General features: G+C 36.3%; 1 protein-coding gene across 4 annotated transcripts in view; it reads right to left on the reverse strand.

Moving 5' to 3' along the window:
* Positions 1-19,637, reverse strand: part of SPECC1L (sperm antigen with calponin homology and coiled-coil domains 1 like) — a 71,682-nt gene that overhangs the window by 17,419 nt on the left and 34,626 nt on the right. For all 4 annotated transcript variants that reach the window (XM_054220023.1, XM_054220022.1, XM_054220020.1 and 1 more), the window contains 6 exons: positions 19,473-19,636; positions 17,716-17,807; positions 12,016-12,106; positions 10,049-10,132; positions 8,040-8,196; positions 4,523-4,625 (listed from right to left, as the gene is read on the reverse strand). In XM_054220023.1, coding sequence (XP_054075998.1) covers positions 4,523-4,625; positions 8,040-8,196; positions 10,049-10,132; positions 12,016-12,106; positions 17,716-17,807; positions 19,473-19,636 — 691 coding nt within the window. The remainder of the gene's footprint in view (positions 1-4,522; positions 4,626-8,039; positions 8,197-10,048; positions 10,133-12,015; positions 12,107-17,715; positions 17,808-19,472; position 19,637) is intronic.

A 19,637-nucleotide genomic window follows, 5' to 3' on the forward strand; every position in this document is an offset into this window, starting at 1 on the left:
TGATCTAGCTTACTGTTGACAAAGATGCGTATACAAGAACAGGTTTAAAAACAAGGCAACCCAAACCATCTTTTACCTTCAGCTTTGTTATTCCCCACTTATTACTGAGTACAAATGAAAGCATTGCTTGATTTCAAGGTGCACTCAGCATGGCATTAAGTACACATACATTCATACTCAATCACCCTGCTCAATCACTAAACGATGCAGATAATAAGTTTTAAATTTTTTGTACTTTGATCTGTATAGGAGGTAGCAATTAGGTGGTCTTTCCAGAAAAAGCAGCATTGTGTGAATTAGAGAACACGTACTACAAAGCTACTTTAAGGAGGTCTTCCAGTGTATCTGTAATTAGGAAGCACAGAAAGCTTAAAGAATGGGTAAGGATGTGTGTATCCTGTTTATTGGTCCCCTTTTTAACATGAAACATGCATGCTCACATCCTTTTTTGGACTTTTATTAGTTGTGTACTCAAAATGAAAGTAGCTGTGTTCCAGCTAGGGTAAGTGCTCCCTAACAGCTGGAGAGGATTACTTTATGCTTTGAAGATATCTGGAATTTATGACAGTTTTATGACACTGCACATATTTTAGAGGAGCCAGGAGGATTCTCTTCTCTCCAGAAACCGCAGCACTTGGCACTGTACTCTGAATCTGTATGTCAGATCCTGAGCAAAGCTAACATGTGATCAAATGTCAAGTATTTCATGCCTATTCATCTGAAAACTAAAGGTGATTTGCTCCTCCTTTATCTAAATGCTTTAAAAAACCCAACCACCTTAAGAGAGCAACTCTCCTCCTTCACGGCTTAGGGATCTGTTCAGCCCTGAATATAATTAAAGTCAGTAAGTTAGTGACTGCAATACTGTCTAGACTGAACAGGCTCTAGATGAAAGTTAATACAGAACCTGACTGCCGTTAGTTGTGCAATGACCTTCCGCAGATCACTATTCTCCAAGTCTAAGCTTCAAGGATAAATTCTACTTGCAAACAACATTCAGACAGCAGGTATATTAAAAGCAACAATATATTCACAGAAAAAAAAACATAGTTTTTTACATCAGTAAGAATTTATCTTATTTTCATTGGCTATTTTAACCTTATTTTTTTATGGAGGTACTCCTTAAAATATACCAGATTTGGAACGCAGTTAAATATTGTTTAGTAACGACATTTCAAGAAATCTATTCATTTATTCCCTTCCAAATTTGATTGAGTAAATCAAGAAAACTGCACAATGCGCAGATTGTTTATCATAATGCATTCACAAAAGAGAAAGTCTTAAGATACCTTTAAAAATTCTGCTATGTGGAACTATGTATTTGTCAGAGGTGGAAAGCACAGTTTGGCTTAAATGTCTGTGAATGTGCGTGAGGGGCTTTAAATAAAATCCTTCCACTATAATGGGCTGAAATTAGAGCTTCACCACACTATCATCTTTGAATTATTTAGCATTCATGGAATTTCAAGCTTCTAGAACAGAGATACTTAAGACTTTTAATCAAAAGCTTGCAAGTCATTTCCTAGAGGCGATAGGAGAGCAGAAGTTATTCTTCTTCCATTTTACTTGAGCAGACAAAAAAAAAATCCTAGTTGTACCAAGCAATTAAGTAGTACTGTATTCTCCACAAGTACCTTGTGAATAAAGGAAACCACCTCTCTGTGAAACACTACAGACATTGTTGTGGTGGTTGGCTGGTTGTTTTTTCTTCTTTAGTATTTTCAACACATGGAATAAAAAGCAGCTCAAGAACTACAGCTGGCCAACAAAGAGAATAATGTTCAATCGTATGCTGCTGCTCATTAATAAGGGTAAGCCAACTGCATCACACCTTGCTTTTAACATTTTAAGACACTGGCAGCTTACCTATAACTGTACACCTGGATATTTATGTGATTACTATTTATTAGTCCATGTATAAACCAGAAATTCAACAATTCTCCAATATCCAGTGCAAAATATATTCTCATAAATTTAAGGTAAAGCAATGCCAGGAGCAAACATGGCTCTGTTAGAAATGGGGCTTTAACTCAAGGCGCATATTTCCATCTTCTCTATGAAACACTAACAACTGAAATAATTTTCTAGGACTATTTTAATACATGGCTGCATTAAAAAACTATAGCTGTGAGGGAGGGGTGAGAGGGAGAAAACAAGACCAAAAAAAAGTGAGTGTTGTTAGCAAGTGATGAAGAAGTGAACACGTCTTTCCATGTTGGTGAAGACATCCTTGAAAAATATTGGCTTACAGGGCTGGGTTTTACTTAAATATTGGTAGTTTAATTAGATTTGCATTAGAAACTAACTGATATAATATCAATAGGACAAAATTAACAAAAGAATTATTCTGAAACAAAAGCCATCTAAGACTTCCTTTTCCTTGTTTCCAAATCACGGTTAAACTCTTCCAGGTGATTTTAGAGCTTGTTACAGACTCCATTTGCAAGTATTTTTCCTTTAAACTGTTAAATATGTAACTAATAAATAATAGCAAACAGTGATTTAAATTGGTAACAGGATGGAAATTGGACCTATTGCTATTCCTACAGAGCAAAAGGCTGGGATATTTAAGACTCCGCTACTCTGTGTTGCTCACGCAGCAGCTCAGAGTCAGCAGACAGCAGGTAGCTCTAAAAAGCACGTGCTGGCTCTTGCCCAGATGCTAAGCCAAACAAAAGCTAACAGTGGTACAGAAGATAAGGAGAAGTTATAACGATGGGAAACGCTGGGGATAAAAGGGAACTGTGTCAGAGTATAAGACACTAGGAGGAGCTGGAGGTAAGAAAAGGCACCCTGGCAATATTTGGGTGACAGGGAAGGAGAAAGAGAGCTAGAGTACCTTAAGTAGGATTGAACGAGGAAGGGAGATGTTCATTACTCCGATGCTTGTTTACAGCTTGTCAGTTCTGAATCACATAGTTTTAAAATAAAATTTAAATCAAGCAAAGCTTCAATAAAAAAAAAAAAAAAAAGAGATCCTTATTTGGTATTGATAACACTGTTGACATGCCAGAAAGCTGTAAAAGCACCATTCACGATGAACACAATGCAGATAGGTTTAAAAACACTAGAACACCACTAATGCGGTATTCAGCCAGAACTGAATTTCAGGGGATGCTGAAAATAATCAGATTTTGTACAAAAAAAATGAAAAACGAGTGTACCTAAAGCAAGAGACATACTTCTCAAAAAACTAAATATAACCTCCTGATATTATCTTACTCTTTCTAAAGAAGGCATGCAGGGGTTCTACAGATGCTATACGCTATAGTTTTCCAAGGAGTAACACAAGCAGAAAACCATATTACAGTTGTTGAAGCAAGTACAGTAAGTCTCAAAACCTGTTCTTCTACTAGTGTTTATAAAACTCAAGTAACTTTAAGCAGCAATCTATATAAACAAAAGCATGCTCTTGCATGTCCCCAAAACTATAGAATGAAAAGTTTGGAATACCTTCTATTACCTTTCCTAACCAGATAAGGAAGCTGTCAAATACATCTTTCATTTCAAGACAATATGGGAAAATATTTTTGCATTCTGTTTTAGAGGATTTATAAAGAAATATAACATCCTGCCTTTTTTAAAATGTGGGGAAGGAGAAAGGTTCTTTCCACAAAGCAGCTTATCCTCAGAAATAGCACAGTTTAGTTCTAGACGTGCCACAGGAAGAGGGGGGAGGGCTTATATCACAAGCCTGTCCATTGTACTGAAAGACGACTTTTCCTATGGATGGGCGATCATCCTGTTATGCGGCTCTCAACTTCCTCCTGCATTGTGAGTCTCAAGTCATGGAAAGAGTAAAGTTCTTCAACTGAGGATTGTGTTGGGAACTCCAAACACTTTCAATACAAGTTAACCAAACAAATACATCATGGTTAGACTATTAACATCCTGGTTTAGTTTGCTGAAGCCACTATTCTTTTGAAAAAATAATGTAATCAGGAGAACTCTGGATAGTTATCTTGTTAGTTCGTTTGGCTTCTGATAAAGTTTGGACTAACTGAAAAAAAAAAAAAGTCTGAAACCGAAGTAGAAAGCCAACTTCAAAACGCCAGACAATGCAACCTTCACAAAACAAACTGTGTAAATAGAGACTAAATGGGAGCACACTGAAAGATCCAAATAAAACTACACTAAATACCTATCAAAAAAATATCTCAGAAATCCGAGAAATGGTATGCTAACTGCATTTGGGAAACATTAATTTAAACCTTAAGTTGCTAAAGCTTCAGTTACAGTTTCAAAGTGCAGTCTATAAAAGGTTGTTTTAAAGTGTCTCAATAGGAGGTCAGCTGCCCCCTTAAGAAAAAAAACCTATTACCAACATGGAGCAAAGTGACTAAAGAGCTATTAATGTTAGTTAGGTTAGGACTTGTAGCATGTGTTCCAAGAAGAGAGTACAGTACATACCAGTGCCATTGCAATCTATGCAGTCAACTGTGGAGCAGCCTGGTTTATGCCATTGGCAGATTCTGATGTGTTGCAGCTATAAGTATGCTGCGTTAAACAGCTCTCCAGTTACCTGATAGCCTTCTGTTTTCTTCTGGCACCACTTCAGCAAGGCATTTCTCTTAGATCCTCCATATTCTCTTGCTAGGGCAGACAAGGGATCTTTCCTCTCTTCCCTAGGAACAGAGCAGAAGGGCAACTCAGAGCTTGCAATGTAAATTTGGCAACAGAAATACATACTGTAAAAGCTTAAAAAAAGAGCAAACTATTGTCACAGTGAAAGTAGTAGGGTACAGCACCACTGACTGAAACAGAATATGCAGAAATACCTGCAGAGACTTAAGAGTTATTTTGGAGTAATTCTTTCCTTAGCAAATCATCTTTCTTTTTCCTTTAAATTATTTTCTTTTTCTAGGTCTTTCAACCTCAATGATATTTCTTCTATGAGTTCAGAAAATTAAAATCACAACATGGTAAGTTCCAGCTCGATCCATTAAGCTAACTCAAGTGACTTTATTTTGTATTTTGAAAGAGAATAAACTGATGCTATCTCTTTTGCATCTCATGGCTGATTACAAATGTCACCTTGAAACAATGAGTTTGCATATTAGCAGCATGCCATTATTAACAGAACATTTGCCTGAGATCTGGAATTCTTAAAAAAGAAGGGGGAGATCTAGCTATGCTGATCCACCATTTGATACACTAGCACAATAATGATTTGCTTTTTTCCAACAAGAATCTTCAATTAACAATGAAAGCTATCAATTAATTTCACTTCCAGTCTGTCAAGCTATCTTAAGTCATTTTTTCTTTAAGGAAAGATTGGGGAAAGAAAAGAACGAACTTATCGAGGTTGGTCAGTTTTTATATGAGCCTTACATTACATCTCTTTACCAGGCTTACAAAAATGAGTGCTTTGATTTAAAAAAAACCATATTATAGAGGTTATTACTTTTGTAGTGGCCTAGTTATACAATTCAATATTTCAACAGATAGTGTAGGGAACAGCCTCTGACAAAAAGACTAAGTATTACACCATTATGAAGCTTATTTACTGGACTAACTGTGCCGGCAGTTGTTCTTATTTTTAATAATTTCCATTTGGAAAATTAAATTAAGATAACCATCAGTGTATCCATACTGCAAAGATTTCCTCATCTGCCATTTTTTAAAGGGTTCCATGCAGATATAAGCAAGATTTTCACAACATCCACAAAGATGATACCCTAAGTTACTTCTTTTTGCTATCTCCAAAAAGACATACAGATTGTATACATTCACTCAAATCTTCAACTCTTTGTTCTTTACAACCCATTAGGTGACTGGAAAGAGGGGTGGAATGTGGAAATACATAATATTTTCAGTGGATTCTCTGCTACATATTTACAGGTAGAATTCCCCAGGTCCTGCTAGGAAAATAAAGCATCCAGGGAATGCGTATTTCCTCATGCGAGAGTGCTACCAACAGAACACCAGAGAATGTTCCACACATCAGCATCTGTCGCTCAACTCATAAAAGAAGAGAACATGTGCCAACATACAACAAAATGTTCTAAGACACTAATCTTCAGTATATGTATTGCAATTTGCTTGGTCAGTCTTCACTGAAATAGAGATGGCAAGATCTCAAAGTTGCTCAGAAAGAGGTATCAGTGGTGGCATTTGAAACAGCCGTGAAAATACAGGCACAGCAGAACAGGAAACAGTAAGTGCCTTTCAGCATGAAAGACAGCAGTATGAGCATTCAAACCTAACTGCTAATTTCAGAGCAATTTAATGTGACAAGGAAGTTGCTAGTTGTGTATTTTAAACATGAAAGAAATGATCTGAATAGGTTACTGTATCTAAATGTCACAGGTACCACACAGCCAGAATGATGCTTCAAGAAATTCTGTACTTCAGTTCTGGAATCAGTACACATTTCGACAACCCAAACTGGTGTATTGTTTTCCATCGGTGATTGAAACAAATAATAGCGGGATTGCGTATTCAATCTACAATGAAGATTATGCAATGCTACGAGAACTTTAGCACAGAGATTCTGGACAACATACGAGAACTCAAATTAAAAGCTCCCTCTCTTTACGCTAAACATACTATTTAGCCATGAGGGAGCTGTACAGCCTGTTCTCAAATTCCAGTAAGAGCACATGGTTTATATCAGGTTCTCACAGTTATGAAAACACTGCTGAAGAAAATAAATTAGCGTAAGTTGTATGGAGACAATGAGAAATGGTTTGACACATAAATCTTACAAGTTAGTCTATTAGGTCAACTATATTCCAAATCAAAGAACCAAGGAAGTTTCAACTAGAACAGGGAACAGTAAACTGCAAGCATTTGGTTTAGTGAACTATAGCAATACCTGTTTATTTTACAACAGCTTTCAGGAAAAGGTAGGGGAAAAAGGGAAACCTGATCACATAACAAATTGCAGTCCAGCAGCAACATTCTGAGGACTGTTCCAAAGAGCGTGCTTGTCACCATGCACCCACTACTGCCACTTCCACTGGTAAGTCTTCTTGTAGTGCTGAGGACTGCAGTCAATGGTTGGGCAGCAGAGTAACGGTATCATAAATACAACTGTATAATTTCACCATGAAATGCCATGCTATTTGCTACAGTCCGATGCCATCAATGCCATTTTATACATTACCAGTTCAAAGTTCATACACATATACAGGTGGGTTGGTTTTTTTTTGTTGTTGTGGGGTTTTTTTGTTTTTGGTTTTTTTTTTTCCTTCAATTTCTGGAGGTACTTGGTCTAAATTTAGGTGCTAACACACACAATATTAATTGCTGCTGGTAAAGTACCCACAGACTCAAACTCTTCCCCACAGTGAAAGGAGAGCAGCACTGAGGCATGCCTCAGATGATTTCAGGGAAATAATTTTCAATAGCACCCACACTATTACATATTGCAAATGTCTCAGAACATTAAGGGTTTAATATTTCTGCTGTACAAAAGTTTTGTCAGGAAGTTCTGTGTTAAACGGCCTCAAGAAAGTCATTTAACCCTTGTCTGCCGATTTGCCAATCTATGAAGGAGGGCTAAGTACATATTTCACTTGCATAACATGAGGCTTAAATACTTTGAAGTCCTTTGACTGATAACACCACAGATAGGAAAAGTTTTAAATTTATCAGAGACTTACCTTTTTATCTTACTAATGAAAGGGGGTTGCCTGGCCATTTGTAACTTAGACTTGCATTATGATTTCATCTGTGGCACAAATAACCCAGGCCCATTCACTCATGGCTATTTAGAAGACTTGGCAGTGTCTGGAATTAAAACCTAGTCATGCTGCTTTTTGCCTTCAGCTGCGATTACAAAAGTTAAGGTTTATCATGCAGTCTCCCTGGGTCCAAGCCACTCTGAAAGATTTGTTCAACATGCCATAACATAAGCTCCTTTCCTGAATTTGGCTTCGTGGTATTTTGGACTCATATAATGCTATTATTTAGCGACATGACTTAGTTTGGTTTTCTAGTGGAGCATGAAGTTTTGGTATTAACCTCGTAAGCTCTACTATGCTAGTAGCTATGAAACTAACACATTTCAGTGCAGCACAAAAAAGATTTTTCACCTTATTCGACTTCTGGTTGTAGGGGTGACTGATGCCGTAGGAGAAGATGAGAGTGACAGCTGTGGTGAGGTGGTACCCATTGCCATGAGAGATGCTGGAGACGCTCCATCAGGTGCATTGATATCCCGTTTGATTTCTTCACTACTTCTTCGAGAGACTAAGTGGGAAAATGCCCATATATTTATCATTTGCAAACATAAAACCTTTCAAACTCATTCTTACTCTCTGACAAGCATTAGTTCAGAAACCATGCGTGGAAACCCATATACAATACTAGGCTTCAACATTTTTCTTGATACTTTCCACTTAGGAAATATCAAGGATTTAGACTGCACTATCAACATTTATGATCAAACCTGTATCTTGAAGCATAGAAAATTTGATGAATGTATCTTAATGGAATACCGCAATTTCTATTTGAAGGATTTTATGAGTGAGAAGGAATTTTAACACCAAACCATGTAATTTTTCTCTAGTCCATGTAGCTATGTTGCTAAGCTTCGAGCAGTTAAGAAAAAAGAAAACCAAAACAGTTTAGAGATGACAGCTGCTTTACTTCCACTTAATTTTAATCAAGAATTGGCATGTATTTGATGCTCTGGACATTAATTAAATATCATCAGCAAGCAAATCAAAGATTGACTTGAGACCATTCAGCTACATTCCACAGAGCTTGCTTCATTTTATCAAAGGACAAACAATTTTTCTTAGAATGAAAGCACCAGCGTTATACTCTGTAAAACGACATTTGGAATGGTTATGTTTTCTCTACATGGAGGAATCTCCACTCAAAAGTATAATGTTTGCCTTTTATACCTAAACACTCACCATTTTTTGTGTTTGTGCAAATCAAAGATACAACTACCAACATCTATCAGAGACTTATTTTGTAATGACTTGGGGCAAGTACATTAATTAGAAATAGAAGACACAAGAAGTTGGGAAAACACACTTTTGGGTGGATTTTTTTTTTTTAGGACAAATCAAAATGATCCAAACCAGATTTTCTTCTTGAAACCATATATTCAAACATAGGTATTTTTAAAAATATTTCTCTCAAATTCATTCTGCCAAGTTTACAGAAAGAACCATTTTCACAGTATCACAATATTGTACTATAAAGATTTGTTTTTAGAAGCCCCTGCTGATACTGAGACATCAGCTTGATAGTATACCAACACTCTACATAGGCTTCTATTCCTCAACTTGATTTTTTAAAAATCCAAAGTTAACATCGAATGTACAGTATGAGTAATACTGAAAAATATTTGTAGGTTATGCCAGTCACAAATGGACTATTTTAAAATAATTCACTGCAAACAGTTTTTTGCCCTACAGAATGGGTAGAAGTTGTGCTAGGCAATATGTCAAAACATTTATATGCATTCGATAATGCATAATGATGCATTTGTTACCTTAAAAGAACAATCCTCCTATTTTAAACCATTGAAAAGCATTCTTTCCACACAACCAAAAAAATTTGAAAAAGAAAGGAATTGTTTAATTTGAGAAGAATAATATGCTTCTCTGCCTTATTCACTTAAAATAATCCCACATTCAAGCAGTAAAAAGTAACAGCCAGGAACAGTTTCCTTCCTCACTTATACCTTGCACACCAAAATTATTTGTAATACAACAGAAGATGACACAGAAGTCAACTGTTACATGCATGATTCAGACTCATCCATCTAGTATGTTGGTACAAGTCAAATATGCAATAACAAGAAGATGAGCAATTAAAAAAAATAATCTATTCAGTTCCACTTGATGCAATAAAAGGGAATATTATTTTAGCATTGGACTTTAGTTTCTTTTCCCAAATATTTCAACAGAAAACTTGAACACTGAAAAATAAGCTATTCCAAATATCCAATTAGAAGGTTTTCCTGGTAAGAGTTTGACGGTCTGAAGACCAAAGTTTTCTCTTGAAAAAGTAAACTGTACTTGTAGGTACAGTATTGAAATGAGAGTTCCTGATTTCACTAATAATCTAAAAAAGGTGATATTACCAGAAATAGATTTGGCGCTTTCCATAGCGGGTACTCTTGGCAAAGATGCTGGTCTGCTGGTAGAAGATGTTCTCAACAAATGTTCTGGACAAAAAAAAAAAAAAAAAAAAAAAAAGGAGAGAGAACATCATTAACAAAGATTCCAGTTATATGTAAGACATGTAAGTATGAGTCATAAATGTTGTCTACCAGGGCCTGAGTTTGGCTGTTTTAGTGAGAGCAACTGCTTTTATCTGTATGAAAGAGAAGGCCTAAATTTGCTTATTACCAATAAAGATCACTATGAATACATCATGATCTTCTTAATCCTTTTTCCCTAAAGCCTCTTACTAAGCCACATTCCCTAGACTATAAAAAATTTAATTGTTAAACCAAAAGGCTGAGCAAAGAATCCGCATTTAGCCCCTGGCCAAAAATATTCCACCAAAAATGGACTGGTAAAGCAGATTGCTTTATCCCTTGTGATTTTCTTTTTCCTTTGGTTTGTTTGGTTTCTTTTTTATTTTTTAAATAAAAAGATGTGTGATTTTTTTCCTTCCCCATGCAGTGGAATCGAAAAGGTGCCTTTACATATTGTAGGTCTGCCTACTGCCAATGAGTAAAAATTCGTCTTCTGTAACACCAAATCAAAACTACTTCCTATTATTGAAGAAATATTCCCTCAAATAAAAAGTTTAGACTGTAAACAAAGGCTTACATACTCCTGTATGGAAACACTTAGAAAACAGTAATTTGAGTACAAAAACACCATGAAAATGAAGAATGAGGATTAAAAAAGTGAGACCTTGATTCATTCGTTGAAAACATGACGACACAAGAAACGTACATTGCTACAGAGACACTTTAAAAATACACATGGTTGTAAACAGGAATTCTGTCTGGCACATTCTCTATTTGAATGCAGTCCTGCTCCTGCATTAACTGACTATAATGAAAACACAAAAACTATATAAAGCATACCACTCATTTTGCGTTTAAGCTTATGTCTACCCATGAACTCTCGAACAATTAAAGAATCCTAAACTATCTTCTTGGAAAGGCATTTCAATATTCCTAAAAATATCCAAGTTTCTAAAATTAAAACTCCAGCTGCATTGTACAAATAACCTCAATATGCATTCAACAAAAGCAAGAAGGAAATCTGGCACGTACAGACTATTATGAAGTGCTACAAAAAACAAAACAAAACAAAAAAACCCCGAACCAACCCTTTAGAAAGCATCAGACCTCAGGAATACCAAATTCAGAGGAAATATTCAGCCTGGAGTCATATGGGGATTATCTTGAGAAACATCTACAAAAAAACCACCCTAAAGCAGGCATAAATCAGCAAGCTACACCCAACACATGATAGCCATTCATTCTCACAGGAAGAGCACATTGTTAACAGCGTTTTGAGAGACAAAACAAAGTTCACAGAACAGGCAAATATTGGGAAACAGATAAATCAACACTCAATTTAATTCCATTCAATTTTTTCATCTGGCTCCTGAAGATTCAATACTTATTAAGTTTATGTTTTGTTATTCACATGGAATGCAATGTCACCATCATCCTCGTTTCATTCTGGGGGGGGAAAAAATCCCAAACACACACTACATAATGCAACCCCAGAGGTGTGTATTTCTAGTATCTGGAAGACAACTGCAAGACGTGTCCCTTAAATCATCTTGTCTTGATTTTGCAAGTGATCTTAGTCTATGCACACATTAAAAACTGTCAGAATAATGCTGAGTTACCAGGATGCAATCATGGTTTTGTTGAAAACTCAAAAAAAAAATATCTTTGTGATATACCACCATGTGTGATGAAACACAAGTAATAAAAACTTGAAACATTCTATGATTCTATGCAAATATTATCATAATAAAAAGAATATGATAATACTTTGGATACTAAACAATACAAAATAAAAAAATACTGATAGCATTGCTAAAAAAATAGTTTAAATGAACTTGAATCAATACCTTGAACAGGGATTTCAGCATAGCTTGGTCTTTTGTCTGTCAGTGTAGCAAGGGGTTTTGAAGCCGAGATTGGTCCACTTATAGAATGCCTCTGAAATGGAAAAATACTTGTGTCAAACATAATCTGAAGGTAAACACAAATTTGGAATTGCAGAATCATTTTTAGAAACTCAGATATGACATTAGTGATTTAAAATAACTAAAAAACTACAAGAACCTTTAAAAATTCTTAGTGAAAAAGGAAGTGTCCTCTTTACCTGGTCCTTTTGTCAATCTGACTGTAGATACACACACTATGCATTGATACTGTAACATTTAATTCTTTAAACTTAAACCTGTTCCTCAAACCAATGTTGCAAATTAAGGTTGTAAATTCTCTTGCAGTTTTTGTGTTAATTTTCATGTTCATTTATATTTCGTTTGCACAAACCTATTCTGATTAAACTTGATGTGTTTATTTAAACTAATACAATCTCCTATACGTAGCCAAGATTTTAGTGTTTGATTTGTGTTATTAACATTTGCCTATACACCTTTGTGGCTTTTACTGGAAAATTAGGATAATGGTGTATTGGCTGTAGTGACACAAACTAGCCATTGCTAAGAGAAACCCTACTGAAAAACCTATTTTTTATTCAGAATGTCAACAGCTTTTGTTACCACCTATTTAACTGAGATGCTCCGTGAACAACCGGAGAGAGACATTTTGTTAAGTATTTTCTAAGGTGACTTTAATTTCTGTTCTGCTCTAAACTAGCTATGAAATGAATTTTTGCAAGTTTTATGTAAAATATTTAGCACCGCATGGCAGTACACGATCACACATGCGTTACATCTTGCACATAATAGTTAACCACTGGACAGCACTGAAATAAGCATTTTAGTATCACACAAATGAACTGTACACTCCAATAATTACCCTTACACTTACTGAAACTCATATTCAGTTGCCGAAGAGTCAGGGAAGAGAATCTACAATTATATTTTTTTTAAATTAATAATTTCGAGGAGCCTATTGCAAATTATAACACATTCTTTATTCACCTTGTCCTTTCTATTAGATTCCTATATTTAATCACAATCAGACCAGTAATGTGTGTATACTTAAAACTCTTTCAGCTCTCCATCTGGCCTAAGATTAGATGGGAACATTAAATGAGCCTTATCTTCATAAAATAATAAAGGTCAGATGTTTCCCACGTCAAATCATGTAGGCAAGACAGACAAATTCAAAATTGTGATTAACGAATGTTAACAGTATATATTTTGCAGCATCCTGTAGCGCAGGCAGGATTACAGGGCTACTTATTCATCTTTTAGAGTCAAAATAGAGTTACGCTTTTGTGCTAGTGCTAGAAATCAAATGGAGAAAACAACTGCCAACGATCCAAGAATCTAACTCCAAAATACAGCATGAAGAATTTCATCACCTTATATCTCAAGAGTCCTGCACGTACACTACAAAGATTATTCCTTAAACGTGCAGATGAAAGTAACTGCAATTGGGAGCTATGTGCAGAAGTGCCTACAACAGCTTCCCACAAGAACTGGTATTTCAAACTTGCATTAACTTTAAAGTTCACTTCACTCACTTAGGAATTACTGGTTTGGTTTTTTTTTTTTAAATAAAGGACAAGGACGCTATCAAAGTGAGAGCCTCTCCCCAAAAAAGGAAACCACTATAATAGAGTTAGATAACAAGGTTAAAAGCAAAGCATTCCATGTTGTCATTTTGTCTAGCTTTGGGATTGTCATTACCAAGACAGTGTAGTACAGAACTTCAGCCAGGAAACAAAGGTACGTACAAGAGCAGGCACCATGCTGGATAACCATATACCTTTATCACTTTCTCAGCTTCTAGATATCACTTAAAAACAAACATCCTTTACGGATATTGTCAGAAAGCGGTCATATTACTCAACTGATAACTTGCTGCGTACTGGTCTTGTCCCCTCGTTACAAAATAAACTGTTTGTCTTTTTGCTCCTGTTGACGCTGCAGATAGAGCTGACTCTCACTGTTGCTAGTTCCTTATTACATACCTTACTATCACAATAACCAGTAGCAATGTAGTGACTAACACAGCAAATTAGAGGAAAATGAACCAACTAATGTTTACCTACTTCCACTTGGCAATAACTATATAGCACTAGCGCACAAGTGTATTGGAGAATAATTTTTCCTGAAACATTTTACAAGTGTTAGAAACTGTTCTGCTTGACTGAGCTTTTGCTGAATTTGCAGATCAGCCATTCCTCATTTCACTTAGAAAACAAAACACATCTGATGTGCAATCAAACATGTATGGATCCTACCAATCCCTTTATAAACAACTTTTTTCTTCAACTAAAAACACATCCTACAACTCGCTTAACTGCTAAACACCATTTGTCATTTATACCTGTGTTCAAACTCCTCAACACTAATTGAAAGGATCAAAAGTTCGTAGGAATCACGTGCTTTTGACGCTATTCATGAAGGCTACTAATGGGACAGAAATTATTAAAGATGTTTTGCAATCTGCAATCCTCCTCTTATTCATCCTACATTGAGGTCTAGCAGAAAAAAATGCTAGAAACTTTAAGGACTACTTTCGATGGGATGTATAAAGAAAATAGTTCACAGAGTTAAATAACATTTTTACATAGTAGTCTCTGTGTAACATAATTACAGTAATAGACAAAGATGTTAAGATCAACAGTTACTTTCTCACAGCCATTCCTAGTTTTAAGACAGAGCTTCTGCTAGCTGCCTATGACTTTTTTTTTTTTTTTTTTAAGATGAATAACAACTCCAGAAGAGAACCAGCACACAGGTGAGACAAACAAAAGGAAAAGAGAACAAACACCTGACACTTCAAATTTGAGGCAGAACTATGGCAGGATGAACTAATCCCTTAAACTCCAAATATTTTGCTTCTGATTCTTCATCCTTGCATCCGTTGTTGGCTAAGGAAGGAAACACTACCAGGTATCAATTCCTGATAACTTTGCACTTCGGTCAGTATGTACTTCAATGAAGTACTTCATACCAGAGCACCTACACACAGCAATTTCAAAACAAACACGATTCTTCACATATTAAGTAGTTAAGATATGGAAGTCTGACACTGAATTGCTTGGAGCCTGAAAGTTTATATGCTCAAAGCAAAGCAGGACATTTAGTGGTGACTGCTGAATCTGAACCCAAGTCTACTTCAGAGAGTCCTCCAGCTACGAAACGGAAAAATAAAGTACTTGGGGAAAGCAGCAGATACACTTCCTTGTCCTTATATTCCTCCCCAGGCGTCTGCTGTGGTCACTCTCAGTGGCACAGCGGAGCAGCTCAGCTTTGGGCTCACCCACAGGGCTGCTTTTACATTCTGAAGAGCATTCTCTTTGTACCTCTTTTCTTGAATTGTTTTGCAGTATTGCTAAGCGCTATGGTAAATAACAGCTACGTTCCACTGCTGGCTTGGCCCTGAAGCCACAAAGGGGTTTGTTTGTTTGTTTTCAGTTGCAAAAATGTATCCAAGAATGTATTTCCTTATACATACACATATTACTGTAAAGAAAAACAAACAAAGCAAACCAAAACTTCCCAAGCTGGAAGAAAATCATGACGCAATCCAACACAAAAATGAGGTGATACACACAATTCACAGAGGGCACATGTTGATGCGTCTGTATTCGGAAAATCTTTTTTTGCAACCAATCCACCTTATCACAATATCAAAATTGTGCCAGTTTCTCAATAGCTGCCCGTGTAAATATTTCCCCTGTTATAGCATGTAAAAGCAACCGAGATTAATGATAATAAGCACTGCAACACCCATGCAGAGATCAACCCTTCCATCTTTACTCAATATCTTAAGCCATGGATGACTTCTGTAAGGTGGGAGCCGACAGGTCATCTCACATAGCGACTTACTAAAATCTCACTTTTAATTTGCAAGAGAATAAAAACAACAGACAAATAATATACAGAAGTTGCAGAAACACAACAGTAGAAAACAAGGCAGTAATATGAAAATGAAGAAAAGGAAAAGATGATGAAAATTGTTTTTGAACCCAACCCAACCAATTGTTTTGAACCCCAAACTCTTATTATTTAAAGAAAATATCCTTTAAATGCAATTTACATAATTGAGGTCACAAAACCCAGTTGCCTTCTGGATAATTACAAATATTTTCAAGAAAAACACCTATCTTCAAAAAGACAATAGCAGCTGTTTTCATTTACACACCCTCCCCTTTGTTTTTAAGGCAATGTTTCCCACTAATGGGTATCCAGCTGTTAATGACTTGGTTCTATACCAGAAGTAGAATTCAAAATTCAAGTAATTCTGGCAGATCGAGAACATCAACACAAGAGCAGTAAACCTGAGCAGGTTTGCAGTATTTTAAGATATTATTTTGGTTCATGGTTAATTTACAGGTAAATAAAGTGAAATAAGCCTTAGGCTTGACTCAAAAAGTCTTCAGTCTGCCAAAGCTCTGGTCTAGCCTTTTAGAACACGAGATTAAGTGTGCTTCTTCCTACAAGAGCACAGAAATACACACAAATATAAAGACAGATCAATAGGAACAAAGCATCTGTCAGAGAACTTGACACATTTAACTACTTTAGAAAACTGCTGTCAAGAGTGACTGAGCCACAGGAAGCAGCAGAAGCTCTCACGAAAACATTTAATTCTTTCTCTCTGGTTTGAGGCTATCTATTTGTTCTATGAAATTCACTTTTAAAATAATCAAAGCTGCACTAGTCTGAGCAAAGGAGAACAGTCAGTTTGTTCCAGGTATTGTTCCTTGAGCACTAAAAGCCAATATGGATATAGATTCTTCACACGGAGAGGATTTATTACCGAAACAATATGCTGACCGATAGTAAAAATCAAGTTTTGGTACTTCTGGTAAGCAATATCCTGAAGGCAACAAGGAGAGTTACTGACATTAAAGGATTAAAACACAGTATATTCTCTGATTTTTCTTTGCGAATCTGATCCCATCTGCTTTGCCCTTAAACTTGTTGGCTTTTGCCAAAATCTCATTTCACACAGTTAGTGAGATAATAAAACCAGCAGTGATCTATAAAGCTGAGCATTAGAGCACTGATGATGCAATCTTAGCATACCCAGGCTCCTGTAGCAGCTGAACAAACGGACAAAGCTTCAGAGGGGACAGGAAAAAAAAATACACAGTATAATCACCAACTGGCCAAACTCTCAGTCAGTACAAAACGAACAAAGATAATCAATTCAGAATGATTTCATTCTCTCTGGTCAGGTCTGATATCGAAAGCCCATGCAACATGGGATACTTTTATACTGATGATTGCTGACAGATTCTGCACAGATCTCAGACCATTGCCCAAAGGGGATTACTGTTGTTTCCGTGCCAGGCACAGGACTAAGAACTGACAAACAGTAACTCTAAAACTAAGGAATGCAGATAAAGTTGCATGCTTCTCAGTAGCACAGGAATAGTAATGGTTGGAAATATTTAACAAGAACTTCCAAATTATGCCAAAATCTTGTATTTACAACATGGTTCTCTGTGAAAGACTCTTCTGTTAAGACTGAACATTTTAGTACTTACTTACTTGAGGCAACATTTTATCATCATTTCCCCACAAAGTGAGCCAATATTTGTATATCACCACCTATAGTTTCACATGCTCTTCTTTGGAAAGAAGGACTAAGCGCAGTTATAAAACACCTACCTGCATAGGGGATACAGCAGCAGCTGGGGGAGTTTTCATGGGACTTGGGCTCAGGGGAGTGCGAGGAATTGTGGCAGCAGCAGGGCTTGGAACTAGCAGAAACACAGAAAGGAAACCATCGTGAGCATCGTACTGTTTTGCAGTGAAACAGAAGACTGGCTGTTACAGCAGACTCTCTCCTTGTACTTTACATTACTAGTTTTACTGGATCACATCTTTCAGAATTTCAATTAGTAACTGACTGCAAACTAATTTAAAAGTATGCCTACACATTTACTCCTCCACAATCATATTCATTTTCTGTCTTGAATATATTACCCATGGTAAAACCTAGGTTTACTGGGGGTGGACAAGGCTAAGGTGCAGGATACTATTACCCCGGCAGATGTAAATGATGCCATTACTAGTCCTCTGATCTCCCGATAATTAAAGAGATGGTAGCAGGCTCCTGGGTCTGCCGGTAAGACAAGAAAGATAACCTATTATCACCTGCTTCTCTGTCCCAGCTTCCAATCAAAGTCCATGGGTACTACATAGTATATTGGGAAAGACAGTCCCTGAAATTTTGGGATTAAACAAATAACATGTTTAGAAATGTATGAAAACAGACAAATACTGAATTGGTGAATCAATCATCTGATTATTTAACAGCATGATTAGACACAAATGCTGAGGAAGAAGGCAGACAGTGGCTTGAAATAAAAGGTTAAAAAGAAGGCAGAGGGGACTTACCATTTTACCAAACTAACTCTGGCAAGAAAGCACCTTTGTCCAATAACAGATTAAAAAAAAACATTCTAAATTAACACTAGGAAAGTAAAAAACTGAATACCTATGAACAAAGAGAACAAGTATGGAAATAGACTAATTTACAGAATCGCCAAATAATGCAGAGATACTTCTATAACAACAATTTTTCAGGTTATAAGCAGTCAAAAATAGATTTGCCATATAGTCTACTTCCAGCTAAGCCTTTTTACATCAGACTTACAGTGACATTATTGTAAATGAAATTCAAAGCCAGAAAGCCTGGCAAGGTAAATATTCTAACTCATACAAGGTCTCATATGCAGCTAAAGGTAAAGCCCAGTTGGTTCTCATTTCAAGATAATGACTTGTATTCCTTGTTCTGCTCACCTATAGAGAAGGACAACAGCACCTGTTTCCACAATCAGAGAATTATAGTAAAGTCCACTGTCTCAACGGTGAGATCCCTTTCATTTTAGAAATTACACCCTACACCTTTTAATAGGTGATACTGGTTGGACCTTATTTTTAACTTTCATTGGCACCTTGACTATAAGAATAAAAGTTATTAAAAGAAACAAACTCTACTCTAACTATTACGTGGCTTTTAGAATCCTGAATTTGGCACGTTAAGTTCACATTTGAATAGTAAGGCCGAAATCAGCTGTGCTTCCAGCTATAATTATGTGTGTAATATGTGTTTATGTATTTCTAATATACAGGAGCACTGAATCAAAGCATCCAGCATATGAGTCATCAGCAATGCGACAGTAAAGAAAAAATAAAGACAAGAAAACTAAAAAAGATGCTTGCACTTAACTGCAGTGAACAATCTCTTGTGCAATCTAGTTTAGATAGGTTCGTTTCAGCCATAACTTATCAGTCATGACAATACAATTAAAAAAAAAAAAAAACAAACTTACCTTTGAATTAGCTCATTGAAAGCATCCACGTCAACATATGCAAAATCGTAACTTAGTACAGCCACTACACTGGTTGAAAATAATTACCTTGGGAGGCACTGTCAAATGACTTGATGAGTGTTTTTACAGTAGGAGTTGGCTCTGAGGAGGCGGATGATCTGCGACTCAGCCCCATTCCTTGTCTCAGAGCTGCCAAATCTCTCTCTACAGCATTCATGTAATTGTACACTCGACCACGTTCCTCTTCCTGCC

The sequence above is a fragment of the Rissa tridactyla genome, chromosome 13, assembly GCF_028500815.1.
Source record: "Rissa tridactyla isolate bRisTri1 chromosome 13, bRisTri1.patW.cur.20221130, whole genome shotgun sequence".
Lineage (NCBI taxonomy): Eukaryota > Metazoa > Chordata > Aves > Charadriiformes > Laridae > Rissa > Rissa tridactyla.